Below are 21,525 nucleotides of genomic sequence, written 5' to 3'. Positions count from 1 at the left end.
CATCAATGTCGCTATCAACTGCGCAGAGGACATGAAAGAATCTAGGAACATGGTCCAAACAAAAATGCTCCTTAAAGTCCATGATCCTCAGCACTGAGGAACACAATGCATGAAGGAGGAGAGATAATCTAGCATTACCAATATACTGTTTGAGGTAGTTTTTTTTTTAATTGCCTTTGCAGGCAAACGAGCGTACGGCCCAACTGATGGTAAGTGGTTACCGTCGCTCACGGATGTCAGCAATGCCAGAGGCAGAGCCAAGCCGCTGCCTACCGCTAGTGAGATGCTTAAAAAATACTGTTCCATGTAAGTTGAAGAACATTGCGCGCGTGAACCGTCTCACGTTTCGCTCACTGTACACGACTACACGCGAATAAAGGGGCATTTAATTATTTTTTTACCGCATTAATCACCGACACGTCTCAACGAAATTCGATAACAGTAAGATTGAATACAAATGGAAAATTTAAAATCGGTTTACGTACTGACACGGTTTCCGTCAGTTTATTGCTTGTAAATATTTTCAAAAGGTTTTTTAGATTATATTGCGAAAATGAATTATGTTATTATTACTTTTTATGCTGCAGATCGGCTAAAGAACTTACGGTCTTGTTGTCATCGGGCTTCAGGGAGACAACGTGAATTCATATTCAAAACGTTAGCTTCAACTTGAAATTTCATTTCAAAACTGACTTGTTGAAGGTCAATACATATCTCGACCGTCAGTTTAAAAAAGCCACAGTCCAAATAATAACCAGCAAAACAAATGGAGCGCGTTCTTTTTTTAAATTAACAAATTTTTGCACATGTAATCGTTAAGAAACCACCATTTGCGAAATTTACCACAACCTATCATACGAAATATCCACAAAGAGCATTCAAGCCGCAATGTTCCTTAAAAACAGTTGCTCGGTGGAAGGTCTACCTTTCCACGGACACACCAACGAAGCTTTATCCATATTCTCTTATACATTATGAGAGAATTTATGAAACTTATTTTTTTTCTCCCGTGTTCAAGGAGAAAACTAACCCCGCTATGAATTTCCATTCCCTTATACTACAGGTTAGCCTACTGTTTCGATAAGCCACAACTAGACAATTTGACCGATCAATCATCCAACAAACTTCCATTTAAGTCATCGTATTGCTTACTATTCTTCTAGCCTTAATTACACATTAAAAACTACTCAATAATCATTTTGACTAATATCATTGCCACTATATGAAATACGCCAATCTAATCTATCCCATGTTATATTCGACATTAAACAGATGTTATTTAAAGAATTCATCTTGCATTTACTTTACACAATCCAAACATTCGACCACCGAAAAACAGTGGCGAATTTCTATAGCGTCAGCTGTCACAGAGCAGTAAGAAACCGACAAAAATCTGGGTTGCTTAAACGACATATACATAACGATAGTCCGTATATTGTGATTCGGAGGTTAAGCTTTTTTACTGGTGGTAGGACCTCTTGTGAGTCCGCACGGGTAGGTACCACCACCCCGCCTATTTCTGCCGTGAAGCAGCAATGCGTTTCGGTTTGAAGGGCGGGGTAGCCGTTGTAACAGAGACCTTAGAACTTATATCTCAAGGTGGGTGGCGCATTTACATTGTAGATGTCTATGGGCTCCAGTAACCACTTAACACCAGGTGGACTGTGAGCTCGTCCACTCATCTAAGCAATAAAAAAATAAAAAAAATAACAGTTTATCGTTGCAACCTTATCGTTTGTTAAGGCGATTCAGATTTTTGTCACATATATTGTATGATAAATGCCGGTACAAGTATAAAGTAAGCGTAAGATGAAACGGCATTATAATTTTATCTCATTTAAGACTCGCTAGTAACCCCAGAGAACACTATCAAACATATACTAAGGCACTTCGAGTCACCTCGTAATCCAGATTCCCAGTTTGGTACTGAAAGGTGTCCTGTTCTATGACATCTATGAGGGGTATGACCACCGCATTATTATTCTTTATCTCTTGTAGCAAAGGTCTGATCCAGTCTTGGACTCCTTCGCAGTGGGAATCGAGGAATATCATTACTTCCGAAGTGGCAACGCGACTGCCCGCCATTCTGGCTTGAGTCAGACCTACCCTGAAGGCAGAGGATATTAAGCCTCTTTGACTGATCAGTATAATATAAGTTTGGAAGTGTGGCTTGATAAGTTCTTTACTCTTTTATGCTTGTGGAAGGTAGACGAGCTTAAAAGGCAATTTGTAGGTGGACTGATTGTTCTGTTAGCACTTGTACTGTGGTTTTTTTTACAATATGAGGACGGCTGCTTCAAAACCAGTGCACGCGCGATTTTGAAACGATTTGAATGCACCACAGTACTAATACTTCATACTGCAACTAATTCTTGATTGGGCTATTTATCTCAAATCTACATGGTGTGATGAGGACACTAATTATGTTCACGTGAAATAGCCCAGTGGCCTGCGTCACCAGTGACGGCAACGTCTACAAAAATACTGAGTTTATTCACAATTCAACTGATTTGTGTGGTTGTCAGTTAGCCTAACTTTAATAAAAGCTTTTTACATACCGATCTGGCAATCTTAAAATCCTTATCAGGTCAGGAGGCAGACGGGTCTTTACGTAGTAACTGAGCTTTCCTTTAAGCTCTGGTAGAGTTGAGTTATCGTCGACCAGGATTATCTCCTTTAAGTAAACTAATGATGATGTAGGGTCTTGACCCGGGTAACCTGGTTATGGAAATGCGTTTTGTAAAGTAGTTTATTTATTTTTGTGTTTCTTGTAAAAAAATGTCCTTTGTAAAAGCTACTATTTTACAGCTTCAAACTAGTCATTCATTTGTTTAAAAAGTAAAACGGCCACTTTAGCATAGATTGTTGAAGCTTAAACCTCATGTCTCATGTTCATTGATAGCATTCACATCACTGTCTATGGGCCCTAAGAACCATCGAACTGGGCTCACCTAAGCTAGACCATAAAGTGAATTTAAAAGTTTCTGTGTGTGAGGATTAAAATATTCTATTTTACTTGCTAGTGCAATAAATGGTGATTTAGTATCAGTTTTGTAATTACCACAATCTCTCACTAAAAACTAAATTTAATACAGCGGACAACTTTAAAATAACAGTATTTAGTCTTTGCAAGAATATATGAATAGATATTATTAAAATTGATAATATAATACTAGATGTTCATTAGTTTTCATGGGATTATTTCTTACTATTTGCATAATATTGACATTATTTGTTCCAATATAAGTTATTCAATCTAGTAATATTCCTAGTCAGCATAAGCATTAAACTCTTTAGTCATAAGATTGCAAACTCAATGGAATTTATAAAATACTAGCTGTACCTGTCGGCTTCGCTGGGCATTTCAAATTAACATTATTATTTCTCACCCCCACAAAGATTCTCATTATTATCACCCAGCAACGGGTGTCCACACTCACATAAATATTAGCCTATCCATTAAGTACATGTATTTTCTACACGGATACCAAGTTTCAAGTCAATCGGATGCACGATTCAGTAGTTATAATGGAACATCCGTAAAAACCACTGTATATTTATATATTAGTATATAGCTATATACTTTTTGAGAGTGGTGGCTATTCATGTGAGATTAGAACATGTACTACCACGCACCACCAATCTGGTCAGTTTAATTGCATCCTTGGTATAATTGCCACTGTCTGTATTTTTAAGTTTTAAGCCACTTGTTGGCCAGTTCATAAAAATAATTAACTCACCCAACTGCATAGTTCTGCCTGTTCCTCTTTCAACAAAATTAGCTTTCGAATACCATGGTTGATCTCTCCTGGCACTGTTAATAACACTCCATATTGTTCTTATGACGACTGAATAGGGCTCATTGTGGAATATCAGGATGACAGACACAGAGGGGAGCTCTGCATCGTAGACCACTCGCTGGCAAGCTGGGTTACGGTAATCTGTTGGATTTTAAGGTTTCATTAAAATCCTGTGTTGTAATTTCCAAGGATGTGGTCGATTTTCATTATTTGAGTTAAATAGCTTTTGGTATTACAACCCAAACACAACAATATGGTAGACTCCCTGACAGATGAAGTTATCAGTGCTGAAGGAACAGCAAAAATTCAAATAAGTTACAGAGTACCATTTTATTGAAGTAAGATGTCATTATTCATTAATCACAAACTTTTTTCAATCATAAAACTCTAAGATTGTCTTTATTTACTATTGTTTCTGTTAATTTATATCAGAGAAATCTATGAGACCTAGGGAACTAATCATATTTCTTAAACACTGAAACGAGCTTATAAAACTTTCCTAACTCCGTGACAGTTTTCTCAAATTTTCTAGAAGAGAAAATTCAAGCAAAAAATTGTAGCGCCAAGCGCATTGAAAACTGAACTCTCACCTTTCAAAGTACGGTTATACGCTATCCTATCACTGAGATGCACATTCATGGCCAGTTTCTTCTCAGACTCTTCGCCAAGACGCTTGTCTTCCCCGGTCAGGTATGCCGCAACACCCCCGTCTCCCAACCCTGGGATAATTCGGGCTTCATCCTCCAAAATTTGTCTTTCAAATTCAGCCTCAATCGGATCAGAAAAAGTCGCGTCCACGGACCGTTTACCGCCTCGCCATTGTTCGAAGAAAGTTATTAAAGCGATCACTAATGTAAACAATATTCCGATTTTAGCTATATAAGCACATTTTCTTGCTGGAAAATAAAACATTTTCCAGAAGTTTAACGGTACTACCGCAGTTAGCGGCGTTACACGGGTGACTACGCCTGACGTTTGACTCGTTTGAGTTTCAAGTTGTTTGTTTACAGTTTCGTTTTTTTAATAACAGGAAATGCAAATGAAAACATCGAATTCAGCCTTATCAATGTCGGAAACCTAAAATTGTGAAAAACAAAAAGGTTCAACTTTGTTGATGTTTCGTTTCAACATTTTTTTCTTCTCAATTTTTTTTCAATTTGTGCTACTTATTTTCTATTTAAACTAATTAATCGATAAATACATAGTAGCTCATTAATGTTATGGACTGCTCGTAGTGAAATATGATGAATGAGGGGTAATCATAGTACTTAATGCAGATATTTAAAAAAAAACTTTTTTATTGCTTAGATGGGTGGACGAGCTCGCAGCTCACCTGGTGTTGAGTGGTTACTGGAGCCCATAGACATCTACAACGTAAATGGGCCACCCACCTTGAGATACCTCACCCTTCAAACCGAAACGCGTTACTGCTTCACGGCAGAAATAGGCGGGGTGGTGGTACCTACCCGCGTGGACTCACAAGAGGTCCTACCACCAGTAATTCAGTTCTCCGACTTGTTATTAATTTGTGGGCGGCTCGTTCCCGACCCGGTCCGGTGTCGTGGTGCTGACCGCGCACCGCTCCTATGTTGCAGCCGGAGCCGCAGAGGTGCCGATTTAACTTTTCATTTTGTAGAACACGATATAATTTACATAACGGGTTAAATTTAGGGTGTATACCTACCAAATAAGCTTATGGTCGTGTTGCAATTTCATGAAACTAAAATTCCTTCAGCAGACTATTTATACATTATCATTTAGAGAATCTCCGACATCCCATGAACAGATTACAATGTTGATTATTTTCAAAGGATTTATAACGTTCCACTTGTATTATGTTAGACGAGCCCTTACACATCAGAACGTGATCTTTGAGACACAATGTCAAGTTTATAACAGCTGTCATCAATCTGGAACGCATTTGATGACTACTTCGTGGTAGAAATAGGCAAGATGGTGGTACCTGGTGCAATCTAATAAAAATCCAATAAAACGAGTTATTTCAATATTATAAATATATTTTATTCACAATTGGAATGTTCTCTATATTTTTTCTCTATGGTTTTGAATATCATAGACTGCACATAATACTCATTCTTCTAAAAAAATCTCAAATTGCCGTCGTATTATTACGTTTAGACACGTATGTGATTATTTTTAGAATAACATAATTTATTTTATTAATTATTTTAGGTCGTGACGCACAAACCGATTTAAAAAAAAAAAACTATTCTTAGCCGTTACGTCACTGTGCACATCCGACTGTGGTTCCTGTTTTTTAATTAGTAGCGTAGGAGTTAGCTGTGGTCTTGAGGCCAGTTAAATTTTACAATTCGACACAATTTCGATCTGTAATTGATCATTAATATGTAACACAAACGTCCTCTGAGATCTCAACAATAAATTATATTTTCATTACATAACAGACTCCCGTAAACTTATTGACTAAAACAAGTACAGGCGAACCTCTAGCTGAACCATTCGTGGGGGCCTTATTGGAAAAGTTGTTATTGGCTGAAGCCATCAGCGTGAGGCCTATTTAACATCGGCAGACTTGCAGGCATTCTTGAAGACAGCATCCAAGTTGCTCATCTGAGTTTTAGATAGCTTAGCGCCTTTCATGTCTAAAACCTTGTGGAACTCAGCCAAGGAGCAATCCGGTAGCAATTTGACGAACTGCGTGACGAACCCCTCCAGATTCCCCTCGAGGGGGGCCATCACCAATTTGAGAACCATTTCCGCTTTCGTCATCAGCTTGAGGACGACTTTCGTGTAGGTTGCGGGTGCGGCCCTTTTGACCTCCGACCCGATTGAGGGTAGTTCTAACAGCGCCGTCTTCAGCATGTGCGTGTCAAGCAACAGCTGCTCAGAGCCGACCGTGGAGATGGGCTTGCACTTGTACACGTTCTGAATGAACTTCGGTATGAAAGAATTAGCGAATCGTATGCAGAACTGCGTGAAGTACTTCCTGGACGACGATAAGTTGTCCCTCAGGTTCGGCACGGTGTTCTTCAAGTGCATTATTATCTGAGTCACGTAAGAACTCTGGTCGCCTACGTTGTCGAAGCTCAGCCAGGATATCTTGGTCATGCTCTGGAGGGCCGGCTCGCAGGCCGTCTCCAGGTCCTGGACCAGCATCTGGATGCAGTTGCTGATGATCTTGTGGAACAAATCCTGTTCCGGTGTCAAATCGATTTTGTCGGACAGCTTCGGACTGACCTTCTCCTTGAGTTTCTGCTCCAGATGTATCGTGGTCTCGAGGCAGTACTCCGAGGTCGTGATCACGCTTGTTATCTTTGAGATTTCCTGTTTTGTGTATCTGTGGAGTAAATAAAATTGATTAGTTTTATTTTTTGGGACTTAAATTAGTTCAAAATGTCTCAAATTTAACACAATTAGCATTGTCTCTAACCTGGAAACGTTACCGGCTTCATCTCTGAGTAGCGTGTGTAAGTTCGTGACTATGCTCGGCACGGTGTTGCCACTTAGCGACAGCGAGAGGAGGGACGTCGGGTTGGTCCTGGGCAGGGCAGCTTGCAGCACAGAGCTGGCGTACTCGCGTAGATACTTCTGGAATACTCCCGCTAGTTCTGTGTACGAAGGTTTACAGTAAGTTCAGTGGCTCTCAACTTTTTTACTCAGCTACTTATACACACTTTTACTGGTGGTAGGACCTCTTATGAGTCCGCGCGGATAGGTACCACCACCCTACCTATTTCTGCCGTGAAGCAGTAATGCGTTTCGGTTTGAAGGGTGGGGCAGCCATTGTAACTATACTGAGACCTTAGAACTTATATGTCAAGGTGGGTGGCGCATTTACGTTATTGACGTCTATGGGCTCCAGTAACCACTTAACACCAGGTCGGCTGTGAGCTCGTCCACCCATCTAAGCAATAAAAAAAACAGAGATTGAGAACCACTGATCCTGTATGATTGCTGTACCTACCCAGCATCGGTTCCCCTGTGGTGAGCCTGGCGCATTGCACCAAGCATTTCTTGTAGAAGAGGAACAAATCCGCGCAGCTGGATATGACGGCCCCTTCACCACTGGCGGTCATGTTGGCTTCAGAGGGCGACGTCTTTGCATCCTGAATGGGAACGATGTACAATGATGATCTCGGTGTAATACGTGCTTTTTTTACCTGCCCATGTGTTGGTAGACTAAGAGGCTATTCCAGCTACGCCTTGACGGGTACGTGAGGTCACGGGCTCAACCTGAGAGAATTTGCTAACACTAGCTCTAGCAAGAGGCCCGACACGTTGGACTGACCAGATCCGCACTACCCTCGACACCAGAGTTTACGATGCTCTACACTCGGCGGCAGATAGAGGCGAATGGGGTGGAATGGTCGGTAATAAACTCTTGTTGCGAGGAGGTGGTCACGACTCTCAATATTGAGGAAACCGAAGCAAGAAGAAGCCCTAGCAAGAGCAGTGCTTCGCAGAATCTACCACTGGCACGGAAACGCGACCCACTGAGAAGATGCAGTGAGAAATTCAGTGGGCTGTGTCTGAGGGTTAATTTACTCGTTGAGCCCTTGGTCGCAAGCGACGGGTTCGGCGTGAACGGCGACTAGTGCTTGAAGTACCTAAAAGCACCGTTAGTGGATCGGAAGGATCCGTAATGACGTGTTTAGGGCGACGTCGACTGTTTACCATTCGGTCTACAGGATTGGGTATATAGTTTCCAGCGGACAAGAGGGTTTTCAAGTCGTGCCGACTGTATATACTTGCTGATTGAGTCAAGCTCCAGGTCATTATGAAGATCCACATTCCTTAGGAGCCATGGTGCTCCGACGGCTATCCTTCAAATCACGCCTCACGGATGGGACATTTGTATGATACAAACTTTGGGGTCGCGTCTCGAGGTAGGTGGCGACATTAACAAATATTCTTTCCTCCATTAATTGGCGGTTAAGCCTTGAAGTTTCCTCACTGACCTGCACGAATCTCTCGATGAGCGAGCTCAGGTTCGAGTCCAGACTGTTGATGTACAATGAGAGATAGGGCTCGAAGCAGGACCCTATCAGCCCGACCCAACTGCTGGACGAGCCTTCCGCCTGCTGGCCGTCCGAGTCTGCGGTGTTCTGTCGAGGAGACGCATTTTGAATGGTTTTTTGACGTGACAACGTCTTATAATTCGATGGAGCCGGCTGCACGCATGAAAAAACATGACTCATGCGGCGTTACCTCGCTCTGAGGCGTTCCATTTAAGGCTTGAAGTGCAAGCGAGAGCGCGTAACGAGCGACAAAGAGGCACAATCGGCAGTCCACGTTCGGCAGCGTTCGACATCTGTCTCTCTCCTGGCTCCTGGCTGTCCGCGTGGACAGCTGCTATACAATAATACATTTACATGTTTTCGTCAGGTATGAAGTTCAGTGAAAAGTGAATGTGGTGTCAATTGTTTATAGCAACTATAATTGCGATAATTGAAAAATGAAACCATTCCATCAGTATTTTCTTATGACGTTGTCACGTTCAACTATCGTCAGTAAACCGACTTTACAGACAACCGATTTTTTTAAAAATAACATACGTTGTTGAAATCAATTGCATGCAGCAGAGATACGAACGTTGCGATTGATGTGTGGAGTAACGAGAATGGATAGAATACGGAATGAATATGTTAGAGGAATTCTGAAAGTGGCACCTGTGACAGAGAAGCTGAGATGTGCGCGTTTGGGATGGTTTGGACGTGTGATGAGACGAAATGAAAATGAGGTTGGTGAGAGAATGTTAACTATGAATATGGAAGGATATAGAGGAAGAGGTAGACCTAAGAAGAAATGGATGGATTGCGTGAAAGTCGATATGGGTAAGAGGGGAGTGAGCGAAGAAATGGTATATGATAGAAGAGTATGGAAGGAGAAAACATGTTGCGCCGACCCCAGGTGACTGGGAGAAGGGCAGGATAATGATACGTTGTTGAAATTGAATCTTTAATACCCACATCTTTCGTTTCATTATCGAACGGCTGTTTAGAGTTCGTGTCTACATTGTCAGGCTTCAGGTCTGTACCTGAAATCAGAATTAATGTAACTAGACTAATTTTGTACAATAATAGAGTGGCGGCTTAATATCTAAGGAATTTTAGAGAACGCTACTGCCAATTTTCTGATGACCTTTGACCAGTGGTGAGCAACCTTTTTAATCAATGGGCCAATTTAAATTATTAATAATTTTGCGGCCCGCACACCTTATCAAATTTTTTTTTTTTAAGTTATTTATAATAAATATTGGAATAAAAATATGTAAAAGTAAAAAAAAGAGTAAAGAAGTCGATAAAATAAATTCAATATATTCAGTTTCATTTTAGAAATTATTGGCGGGCCGCGTGCTTTTCATCCTTGCCGTAGACGACTGATAATAGAGGGGGAAGAGGGTTGGGGGGTATGCGTTAGATTGATTAGCACAGATAAAGCACTGCGTCGCACCGGAAAATTTTTTTTTAGTGCTTAGACGGTTGGACGAGCTCACCGCCCACCTGGTGTTAAGTGGCTACTAGAGCCCATAGACATCTAAGACGTAAATGCGCCACCCACCTCGAGATATAAGTTCTAAGGTCTCAGTATAGTTACAACGGCTGCCCCGCCCTTCAAACCGAAACGCATTACTGCTTCACGGCAGAAATAGGCGGGGTGGTGGTACCTACCCGCGCGGACTCACAAGCGGTCCTACCACGCAAGTAATTACGCAAATTATAAATTTGCGGGTTTGATTTTTATTACACGATGTCATTCCTTCACCGTGGAAGTCAATCGTGAACGTTTGTTGAGTACGTATTTCATTAGAAAAATTGGTACCCGCCTGCGGGATTCGAACACCGGTGTATCACTCAACACGAATGCACCGGACGTCTTATCCCTTAGGCCACGACGACGAAGTTGATTCCAGTTTCACTCCGGTGGAAAGCTCGCGCTGACTACCCCGGCCACTTTACCTGTGAACCTCTTGTGCAGCAGTAATTCGAAGTTATAAGTGTTCTGTATCGCGTACAGCAGCAGTTTCACGTCTAATTCGTTTCTCCGCGCCGCCATTAGATTGCTTAATTCCGTTGAGGTGATCTGAAAATGGCATCAATTGAATCGAAGTGCTTCCCGGTCGGACTCGGGAGGAAATCCTAGTTTATGGCCTGAACAATGAATTTCAGTTCTAAGGATGCTGCAACATATTTTAAAATAAATAATAGTTATAAAAATAGAAAATAAATTTTAATAAATTTGAATTAAAAATAGTGTATGAAAAAATTATTTTATTGTAAAAAAGAGCGTCTATTTTTTAGTTGGATTTTCTATGAAAGCGTATTTTGTTTAGTTTTTCAAACTATTATTTATTTTTCATTTTTTAATTGAATTTCAATTTTTAATTTTTTTTTTTAATTGAATTGTCGTCGGTCCTTAATAAGTATGCCAAATTTCGAGTTAATCCGACGTTTTGAAGGCGGTCAAAATCATGTTCAAAGATTCCGTTGCATACTAACATACATACGTCTAAGGCTACTAAAACCGTATTAAAGTAATCACTTCTACAGTAGGTTTAAGTTTGGCACGTTACTATGCTTTTTTACTGGTGGTAGGACCTCTTGTGAGTCCGCGCGGGTAGGTACCACTGGCCTGTCTATTTCTGCCGTGAAGCAGTAATGCGTTTCGGTTTGAAGGGCGGAGCAGCCGTTGTAACTATACTGAGATCTTAGTACCTATATCTCAAGGTGGGTGGCGCATTTACGTTGTAGATGTCCATGGGCTCCAGTAACCACTTAACACCAGGTGGGCTGTGAGCCCTTCTACACATCTAGGCAATAAAAAAATGCCCAGCGAAGCGGACGGGTACAGTCATTAATATTAAAGCAGCTTCCATAAATTTGAGAGCCGCTGTCCCACATATCTTACCTTACAGAACTGCCTGGCTATGTTCTCGCTCAGAGCCCACTGGTAAGGGAATATATTTCCGAGGGTGTCTTCGAACGTGAGGAGATGCTTCTTGAGCCACGCGTACCGTCGCTCGATGTGAGTGAGCCAGGCGCACTCCTGCTCCGACGAGTACAGGTGCTGGTATTCCTGAAGCGGTTACAATAATCTATATACTAGCGACCCGCCTTCGCTTCGCTTCGAAAACTGTAATTTATCATTGTTTTCTCCACTATTTAATGGATGCTATTATACATATAAACCTTCCTCTTCAATCACTCGATCTATTAAAAAAACCGCATCAAAATCCGTTGCGTAGTTTTAAAGATTTAAGCATACATAGAGACAAATACAGGGACAGAGAAAGCGACTTTGTTTTATACTATGTAGTGATTAATACGTGAAGCAAAAAGTCATTTCGGATCCTCCCGATCCACTAACGGCGCTTTTAGGTACCTCAGGCACCGGTCGTCGAACCCGTCTCGAGGGCTCGACGAGTAAATTAAACCTCAGACTGAGATAAATTAAATAATAAAAAACACTAGAGGTCCCGCAGTAGTCGAAATTCGACTATGATTAATTGGAATTGTAAGTTTGTACACTATTATGATTGTATTTTATACTTCACAAATGTCGCCAAGACTACACTATAAAAAATATTAACAAAGACAAACAATATTTAATCTATTCTCAATTTGACAACAGACGTCAAGAACAAAAGTTTGACAATAAATAGTATGCATGCGTGTGTGCGTCAAATACATGGTATGTAGTGTGTGTAATGTTTTCTTTATTGATTTAATGTATCTTTTATGCATTATTTTAATAAAATATTAGCATTGTGCACTTCTTCTTTAGGTATATTCTCTATAAGTGTGGAAAATTTCATACTCCTCCGTCCGCGCAATTTTCGTAAAAAGGGGTACAAAGTTTTTGCTTCACGTATTAATATATAGATTATGTATTTGACACAACACATACAGCGGTAGTTATATCATTAGAAACTCTAACAACGGTCCTTGACATTATTTAAGATACTTCACCGCAATCGTTTTTATTTTGAAATTAAACACTATGTTCCACGATTTATCATTTATTAGAAAAACAATATAAATCCTACCACTTATACCCACCATATATACCCTTGGAGGACACCCTGTATGTAGATTTAAATGTGTATTAACTTACCATATACCTTGGTTATGTAGAAGGAGCACTGGCTTCCGTAGCAATAATTTCCTAGCCTGGTTTAAGCCTCAGATTTAACCCTAGCATTTTGTAGAAAATCATTTAATAAACTTTATTATTATTATTATTATTATTTCTGATGTCTATGGGCTCTACCGGATACTGAAAACCATAAAACTTTGTTAAAAGCTAACAAATAGTTTACCTGTAGTTGCATGCTGATGAACCACTTTAACAGATCCTGTTTGACCTTCGGGTCTAAGATGTCGACGACGCCGCAAGCCTCCGATAACGTCCTATGAGTTATGTTGCTTTTACTGCCGCCTGTGGGCAGATAAAAGGATTTAGTAATCCCAGGCGCCCCCGAGGAAGTAATAATAATTGTAAATATTTGGCGGCAGGCAGCGGCTTGGCTCTGCCCCTGGCATTGCTGAAGTCCATGGGCGACGGTAACCACTCACCATCAGGTGGGCCGTATGCGCGTCTGCCTACAAAGGCAATAAAAAAAAGAAAAAAAATTGACATGCTTTAAAACAAAAACCGTCATCAAATAGAAAAAAAAAAGATATTTCAAAACAAATTAATATACACTAAAAACAATAATCATCGAAATCGGTTGGCGTGATATTGAGTTATTGAGTTATTCATCTATTTGTCGCGCACGTACTTAACGCAAATTTAAGACTTATATGGTTTTCTCATGGATACCATTGTCAGAACTGGACTAAATTGGGATGGGACCACACGAGAAGCGTCAGCTTTCTAATAAAAAAAGAATCATCAAAATCGATTCACCCAGTCAAAAGTTATGAGGTAACAAACATATAAAAAAAAAACAGTCGAATTGAGAACCTCCTCCTTTTTTGAAGTCGGTTAAAAGTCGAGTTCCAATGCTTTTAGAGAGCACGCAATGTAACACAATCACAAGCGAGCGACGCAAGCGAGGTCAACGACCGACAGTGTGGCACTTTATTTATCGGTTTACCAACTTATTATTATCTTATATTTGTAGTTTAAAAACTTTACATTGTTTACTGGGACAGTGTCTTTAAAGGCATAGCATTATTATTTTATAAAATTGAACACCTCGAATTATTTTAAAAGTGAAGCTTTTAAGCATCATAACGGAATCAATGATATCCATCGAAACATGTAGTTGCTCTTTGTCAGAAATATGCAGGATAGTGGCACTTACTCAGTGATGCTCACAATATACGAGTAGGTTTAGTATATTCAATTCTGAATTACAGTATAATGCCCATAAAAAATGATGATGATGCCCATAAAAAACGCGAGCCTGCACAGATAAGTGCCATCAGTCTGCCTATTTCTACCTTGAAGTAGAAATGTGTTCTGCTTTGATCTGGTTTGGAGATCAGGACATCCGTTGTACTATACAATCGAGATTCCGAGCACATATCTGAAGCTGATGTCTATGGACTTCGGTTGACACCTAACAGCAGGTGTATTGCGAGCTTGTCCAGAAATAAATGAGAAAATCACCTGTAAAGGCTTGTTTAAAATCAGCTAATATTTGATTGCCCAAATCGTGCCTTATCGAGTGCACTTGATCCCTTAAGACGCTGAGTTCGCGGATGTCTCGGTAACATTCAAAGTGCTGTAAGACCTGCAAAAAAAAACAGTTTTTAACCTCCTTTAGTGTAGACAGGGTTTGAAGTAGTATCCAAAGCAGTTTTATATTATCTCTATATTAAAATGAATTGCTGTTCGTTAGTCTCGCTAAAACTCGAGAACGGCTGGACCGATTTGGCTAATTTTGGTCTTGAATTATTTGTGGAAGTCCAGAGAAGGTTTAAAAGGTAGATAAATATGAAAATGCTCGGATTTAAATAAAATAACAATTTGTTTTTCCTTTGATGTGTCCCCTGTCGGTCTTTTATTTATCAATTGAGGCACTACAAAGTCTGCCGGGTCAGCTATTTGGAATAGATTATAGTTCATTTCGTTGAAAAAAAAAATACATCCGATAAATGTACTTCTTTAATCTGATTATTATTGGGGCCCATCACTAGTCTATGCTGCGTTTGTCCCTATTTCCAAATTTTCTCCCTCCTTGCTTATTCATTATTTCACTCATTCATATTCCACTACTATATGTTTCTTACAAAAAATACTTTCTTTGTTGCAGATCTAGGTGGACAGTCTGAAACACCAAAATGGTCATCGACGCTCATGGACCAGGTCACTTAAGCTCATTTAAAGAAAACGATGTCATAAGGTTTTGAAGATTATGAATATTATTGATAAGCTTGCAGCGCCAATGTTCAAACATTTTTAATGATCGTTATAAACTAAATAGCCAGCTGTACGTTGTGAATTTGGTCACTATAGTAGAATTATTTTGTCTGTGCAGTTTGCATCATAAAACATATCCCGGCTAGGGCGGTGAGCATGTTGCGCGGGCGCAACGCCATTATCGATAAAAACAAATTCGATAAAAATGAGTCATCGGAGGCGGGAACACGGCGGCGGGGCGGTATACGAAGGGTGGTGAGACATTGTTATGTTATGTGTCATTTGTACTTACCTGCAAATTATTGTACATATGTCGAAGAGAAATGTGATTTTGTGCAATCGCTCTCTGAATTTCTTCAGTGATACAATGGCTACTCCTATGTTTTGTACCAAAACGGCAGAATTTATTTAAATATTTTGCTTCTTGACTAAAATATACCAGCACAAGCACGTGTTATTATCAAAAATGTGTTAAAAATTTTCACTTAAATGAATGAATAGATCCCGAAAAGTTAGCTCGTTAACTTGCTGCGGCGATATGTGGTGTAAGGGTTCGAGTAGTGATTTTTTCTTTCATTTTTATCACTAACCCACAAAATGACAAAACTATATACACTATCGATAACGCTTATCGACAACAATAATGCGCATCACTATGCCCGTCCATAAGGCTCGTGAGTGGAAGAGAGCGAAATACTCGCTTCACTGCTCCGATTATTTATGACCCAAACTGCACGGACAAAATAATTCTACTATAGTCTTCTATGCCTTCTATGCAAACTCACCTCCATAATAGCCTGCATGGGCAACGCTATTTCCTTGTACTGGCGGTTCTTCGTCATTGTTGTGAGGGTGTCCACACCGCCAGCCAGCATGTGCAGATGGTTGAGGGCGGTAATAGCAGCGGTCAGATTACACTTAGCGCAGTCCAACTGCTTTATCTCGCAAGTTATCTCCCTGACCATGCTTTCGCTTCTTTCAGCTTTCTTGTTTATATCCGCGACCTTGATTAAAAATTACCATGTGTTGAAAGGTAATACTCATAAAAATATCAGGTTTCTAAAAAGTCATTCATATATACCAAGTCGTTGTGGCCTAAAGGATAAGACGTCCGGTGCATTCGTATCTAGCGATGCATCGGTGTTCGAATCCCGCAGGCGGGCACCAATCTTTCTAATAAAATACATACTTAACAAATGTTGACGATTGATTTCCACATGGAAGGAATAACATCGTGTAATAAAAATCAAACCCGCAAAATTATAATTTGCGTAATCACTGATGGTAGGACCTATTTGGAGGCCGCACGGGTAGGTACCACCACCCCGCCTATTTATATCGTGAAGCAGTAATGCGTTTCGGTTTGAAGGGTGGGGCAGTCATTGTAACTTTTTTTTATTTTTTTGTTTCCTAGATGTGTGGACGAGCTCACAGCCCACCTGCTGTTATGTGGTTACTGGACCCCGTAGACATCTACAATGTAAATGTGCCACCCACCTTGAGATATAAGTTCTGAGGTCTCAGTATAGTTACAACGGCTGCTATATCAACTTCCATTCCACGATGAAGAAATAACATTGTGTCGTATTAAAAATCAAACCCATAAAAATTATAAAAGTTAGGAGCGTCAACTGTCTGTGTCTCAAGTACCCTAATCTAAGTTATATAAAAATATTATAGCTAATTCTAAACCAAAATTTCTCTTTCCTAATCCAAGTTATTACCTGCAAAGCTAACTCTGCTATACATCTCTGAGCTTCCGTTAGTGCCTCCTGTCCAGCTTCCCTCTGTTCAGCCTGTGCTCGGACCAGTCTTCTAATATCTTGCTCCACTCCTGAGAGTCTAAATTCACAGCGAGCCACAGCACTTTCCACTCCAGAAAGAGATTGCTCAGTTGGGAACACTCTGTTGATGTACGCCACTGCATCAAACTGTAATAAATTCCATAACTTATGTATACTTAAGGCACAAAAAATCCAATTAAAAAAACTCATAAAACTTATTTTTTTAAGCAGAAGGGTGTTTGAAATTCACCCATATCCCAATTACTATAAAGACAATTTTAAAATATCTATCCTACAATCGCGATGCTTAATCAATGTCTTATATACGGAGGACCAGAAATAAAAAGCTTAGACTGAGCCTCGGCTGATATTCTTTGCAAGGGTTCAAACTATATACTATATTCAAGCTTCAAAACACAGCTTGTGCACATAAATAATTATGGTTTATTGATGCAGAATACTCCAATTGGCATATCTTACACCCCGTCTAGTAATAATCGATTGCAAATAAATGAGAAAATCCTAAATAAGCAGTTCATGTATTTTTTAAATCAAGGTTCTTATTTTTAATTCAAGTCTTTCTTGGACGCTACGTTTGTCACATTTCAACTACCCCGTCACTAGCTCTTAGGTATCAAGAATGTGTTGGTATCTATTAAGAAACATGTAAAAAGCCTGTAAGAATAAAAATATTGAAATTTACGTCATCGCTATCGAACTGTTCCGTTCCTCCCATTAATTCCTCTATGCGGCTCATTACGGAACTCGGAAAGTTAATTTGAACTTCTGGCCCGCTGTCTTTATCATCCGTAGCATCATTCGAATCCATTTTAACGTAAATTTTAATAAAACATTGAAGAAAAACAATAACTCCACTAATGTTTCACTTCATTGATGTCATGACGTCATGACGACACGACGAAATGACAGCTGTCATATTGAAAAATGTCGTTTGAAATTGCAACATCAACATTTCATTATTTAAATAGCTCGAACGTAGAGTTCAAGATTTTTTACAAAAATTGATACTTGTTTGCATTCTACAAGAACTTATGGATCAACCAGATACAAATGGGACTCAATAGCGAGAACACGAGTAGCGAAGTTTTAAGAATTGTTTTATTTCAATAATGTAGTGTTTCTTCTGGTTTATATGTGTAAGAACAACGTTTTATTATCTGTTTAGCATTTGTGAAAGTGCAAAAATGTGGAAAAACGAAACAAAGCTGCCGGACGTAGCTTTTCAAGTTTTCCTAAAAGCCCCTTGAAAAAGTCTCTGAGCAAAACCACTAAAGGCTCAATAGATTTTATTTCATCTCATCTTATTTCATTCAATTTCGTTCCGATTGATCAAAGTCACATATTCAACAAGTTAACTCATTTCGCTTCTATTTTTCATATACATAACATTTTTTTTATTGCCCTTATAAGCAGACAAGCATACGGCCCACCTGATGGTGAGTGGTAGGTAATGTATATGCATTTAATAATAAGCGAACTTGACGCTAGCAATAATGACATCGCCAGAAGCGAATTGTCATAGTGATTATCATACTAAAAAAAGGAGAGGAAGATTTATATAACAAGAGAAGTGCTTCGCAGAACTTACTACCGGATCGGAAACACGACCCACTGAGAATACTTCACCTATTTAATATGTCTGTTTAAATATATCAATTTGGTGCATGTGCATTAGTGCCGTCAAGGCACTACGCAAAAGGTGATCTGTGCAAAACCTCCATATACTGTCATTGTCAAAAGACAAACATTAACGTCAATGTCAACGTCTATAAAGTTTATGAAATATGAACGTCAATGAAGTATAATTTGGAAATTGGAATCAGAAAACGAGACGTGCGCGAGGGAGTTTGTCGATTGTTATTTGTTCATTATTTGTCAGAATTTTCTACGTAACTTTTTTATATTGCAGTGCCGCGTACAGCACGATGTTCCGCGAAGAATTTACCGCAAATACATAACAAAGCCTGTGTTTGTTTTAAATTGTGATCTAGTGCTGTGATGATGGCTCGTTTAACTGAGGAGATGGTGATCGCTCGATCGAAGCAGTCGGATTTATCGGCGATAAAGAAGCTCAATTGCTGGTGAGTGTTAACTTTACAATCTAATTAAAACAGAAATCAACAGATCCAACGTCCATTTAATCCATATTGTATTCCTAATGTAAACATCGTCTAAAATCTGGTTTGAAATGTCAGGGTATTTTTTTTTTAAATATTTTACGCGTGAACTGTTCGCGAATGTTTGTTGTGGCGTAAATAATAAGTGAGTTCCGTTTGTGTCGACCTTAAGAGTGCGAGGAAGCGGTTTTCCCGTGGCCCGAAGTTTTTCTAGCATTATTTGTGTGAAATCGCGAGATCATAAACGCGTAACGCTCTCCGTTTAACCGCAGTACCGGGCCTTGGAATTGTGTAAATAATGATAATAATGATTAACGTGTTTGTTTACATTCTATTATTTTAAAATTTGAAAAAAAAAATTTCAAGTTACTTAGTATTTGCGTAGTAAAACAATTACCTTTTTATGGTCTTAGGATGAAAACACAATAAATATTGATACTAGATGATATTTCGAACACAGCACAACAGAGTATCATGCAAATGAGACATAAAATTGTTACAGTTTATTTGAAATAAAATAATTGGGATAAGTCACACACTATCATCTGCAATGTTTGTCACTATCTATGATTTCCTGCAACATATATCGACTTTTCACATTAAAAGTGTACAGTTTCCAAAAATATTTGAAATTGTGTTAGTATGCCTAAATGCCTGTTCCTTGCTGGATGTCTTGTTGTTCTCTTCAATGAAAAGATTTGGCTCGTATTTACAGGCTTATTAAAAGATAAAAACTGAAGAACAAATAATAATGAAGTGCAATATGAGTGTAGTAGATAATGTAATCGTTAAAGATGTATATGCGTTCGCGATCGCTCCATGAAGTGAAGCTTGGTAGTGGGCGAGAATAAAAACTTGGTTGGAGGGGGAATTAGAGATCCTTAACAATTTGGTATCACCAGTATTTTTCCCATAAATGCTTTCAAAACAGCATAGTTTTTTTTTGAGTTTACCTATACTTTAAGTACTATTAACAAAATTAATAAATAATTTTATCTTACTTTAATACACAGATAATGTAACTGGTAAAAAAAAATGTTGCAAATATGATTAATATCAAAAATATTACCTGTTAAACCTTTAAAACACTCTCCTGTAAAATTAGTAAGTTTTGAGATTATACAGTTTTAATGCGAGAAGACGATATCGACGCTTGAAAGGCAAACGTGACTAAGCGACAATAACTGCATTGTACATAAATGATAGGCAATAACCATATTCGATGTGCAAAAAAAAAATATTTCTAGGTTTATTAGGATCATTTCAATCCTACAGCTACTAGTTAGATTCTACTACAGCTAGATTTAAAATAAATTTCGTTTTCAGGTATTTCAACTTTAAATTAGTCTACTGTAAAGTTCACGCATTGTCGCTTAGTCACGTTTGCCTTTCAAGCGTTGATATGTTTAATTATACTCGTATTGAGATATTAAACACCCATAGCTAAAACTTGTTCATCATGTTAATGTTTGCCAGATATGGAAATAACACCCACAACTCTCAGGCCCAGCAGCCATGAGCACTAATTAGTGGATAAAAAATAGAATGAATTACTTAATTATTCTAAATGTTAAAATATATAGTTTAAAAATATATATATATTGGGGACAGTAATGAAAAGTGTGTGGCTAAATTATTAGGAATACTCAATTTATTTGTATATATTATGTTAAGTTTCAATTATTACTATTTATTTCATGTCAGGGTCTGTTATAAGAAATTCTCAAAAGATATATAAGCAATTTGTATTTAATTGGCCTAACAACATTTTTGAAATATGAAAATAATAATTGAAGTAGGTGTGGATTTCATATTCAATGTAGGGATCATCAGTTTACTAGATTTATCCTCCCGATGCACTAACGGTGATTTTAGGTACCTCAAGCACCGGTCATCGTTCTCGTCGAACCCGTCGCTTGCGACGAAGGGCTCGGCGAGTAAATTAACCCACAGACACAGCCCACTGAGTTTCTCGCCGGATCTTCTCAGTGGGTCGCGTTTCCGATCCGGTGGTAGATTCTGCGAAGTACGGGTCTTGCCAAGGTTCGTGTTAGCATCGTCGTCAGGTTTGAGCCCCGTGAGCTCACCTACTGTTACGCTGAAATAGCCTTTCAAGGCTATCAGCTTAAGTATGAAAAAAAAGAGGTAAGATATTCAATTCGTTTCAGTTTTTAAGATTTTTATGTGAGGAGCATTATGATGCTTATGAGCTCCAAGAACGTCCTCCCACCCGGTTGGTCCTTTGTAAATCCGCTCAGCCAGATAAAGAAATATTTATGATTCATGTTATCTTAACTTCACGGAGGTAATATCGGATGACGTCACACATAAAGAACGAAGCATACGCCAGTGTCGTAATTAACAGGAATGTGTCTGTTGTTGAGTCGACTGATTCATAAAAAAATATTACTTACCTTTTTTTTTTTTTTTTAATTTTGTGACCTGGTGACA

The 21,525-nt window shown here is 39.0% G+C and overlaps 3 protein-coding genes across 6 annotated transcripts in view; 1 reads left to right on the top strand and 2 right to left on the bottom strand.

Moving 5' to 3' along the window:
• LOC110385294 (uncharacterized) overlaps positions 1–4,793 on the bottom strand; it is a 31,860-nt gene extending 27,067 nt beyond the window's left edge. For 2 of the 3 annotated variants that reach the window (XM_021348382.3, XM_038016701.2), the window contains exons 1-3: positions 4,391–4,793; positions 3,741–3,941; positions 2,559–2,718 (exon numbers count right to left, since the gene is read on the bottom strand). In XM_021348382.3, the coding sequence (XP_021204057.2) occupies positions 2,559–2,718; positions 3,741–3,941; positions 4,391–4,712 (683 nt within the window). In that variant the 5' untranslated portion in view covers positions 4,713–4,793. Of the gene's footprint in view, positions 1–1,899; positions 2,108–2,558; positions 2,719–3,740; positions 3,942–4,390 lie in introns of all 3 variants that reach the window. The other variant, XM_038016704.2, reaches the window with a different exon arrangement.
• A 1,007-nt stretch (positions 4,794–5,800) lies between these two features.
• On the bottom strand, positions 5,801–17,872 carry LOC101746290 (vacuolar protein sorting-associated protein 53 homolog). Its single transcript, XM_004926711.5, has 12 exons — positions 17,640–17,872; positions 16,877–17,083; positions 15,938–16,156; positions 14,400–14,523; positions 13,102–13,220; positions 11,691–11,858; positions 10,742–10,865; positions 9,752–9,819; positions 8,741–8,887; positions 7,747–7,888; positions 7,213–7,390; positions 5,801–7,119 (listed from the first exon to the last, which is right to left on the bottom strand). Exons 1-12 carry the CDS (start codon positions 17,763–17,765, stop codon positions 6,336–6,338), a joined length of 2,406 nt encoding a protein of 801 aa, XP_004926768.1. The 5' UTR covers positions 17,766–17,872; the 3' UTR covers positions 5,801–6,335.
• Positions 17,873–18,741: 869 nt separating this feature from the next.
• The window catches only part of LOC101736762 (uncharacterized protein F09G8.5), a 49,513-nt gene continuing 46,729 nt past the window's right edge, over positions 18,742–21,525 (top strand). For both annotated transcript variants that reach the window (XM_038015546.2, XM_012690882.4), the window contains exon 1: positions 18,742–19,038. In XM_038015546.2, the coding sequence (XP_037871474.1) occupies positions 18,956–19,038 (83 nt within the window). In that variant the 5' untranslated portion in view covers positions 18,742–18,955. The remainder of the gene's footprint in view (positions 19,039–21,525) is intronic.

This window comes from Bombyx mori, chromosome 2 (genome assembly GCF_030269925.1).
Source record: "Bombyx mori chromosome 2, ASM3026992v2".
NCBI classification, from domain to species: domain Eukaryota; kingdom Metazoa; phylum Arthropoda; class Insecta; order Lepidoptera; family Bombycidae; genus Bombyx; species Bombyx mori.
This window is presented reverse-complemented; position numbering and strand designations above follow the sequence as displayed.

What these genes read in the sequence shown, in the direction of transcription:
- LOC101746290 (XM_004926711.5), bottom strand. Translation starts at nt 17,765, where the DNA reads ATGGATTCGAATGATGCTACGGATGATAAAGACAGCGGGCCAGAAGTT. An exon ending in TCGATAATGAAACGAAAGAT is followed by an intron (nt 8,888 to 9,751) that starts GTGGGTATTAAA and finishes TCTCCTCGACAG; the next exon opens with AACACCGCAGACTCGGACGG. An exon ending in TCATCGAGAGATTCGTGCAG is followed by an intron (nt 7,889 to 8,740) that starts GTCAGTGAGGAA and finishes GTTCCCATTCAG; the next exon opens with GATGCAAAGACGTCGCCCTC.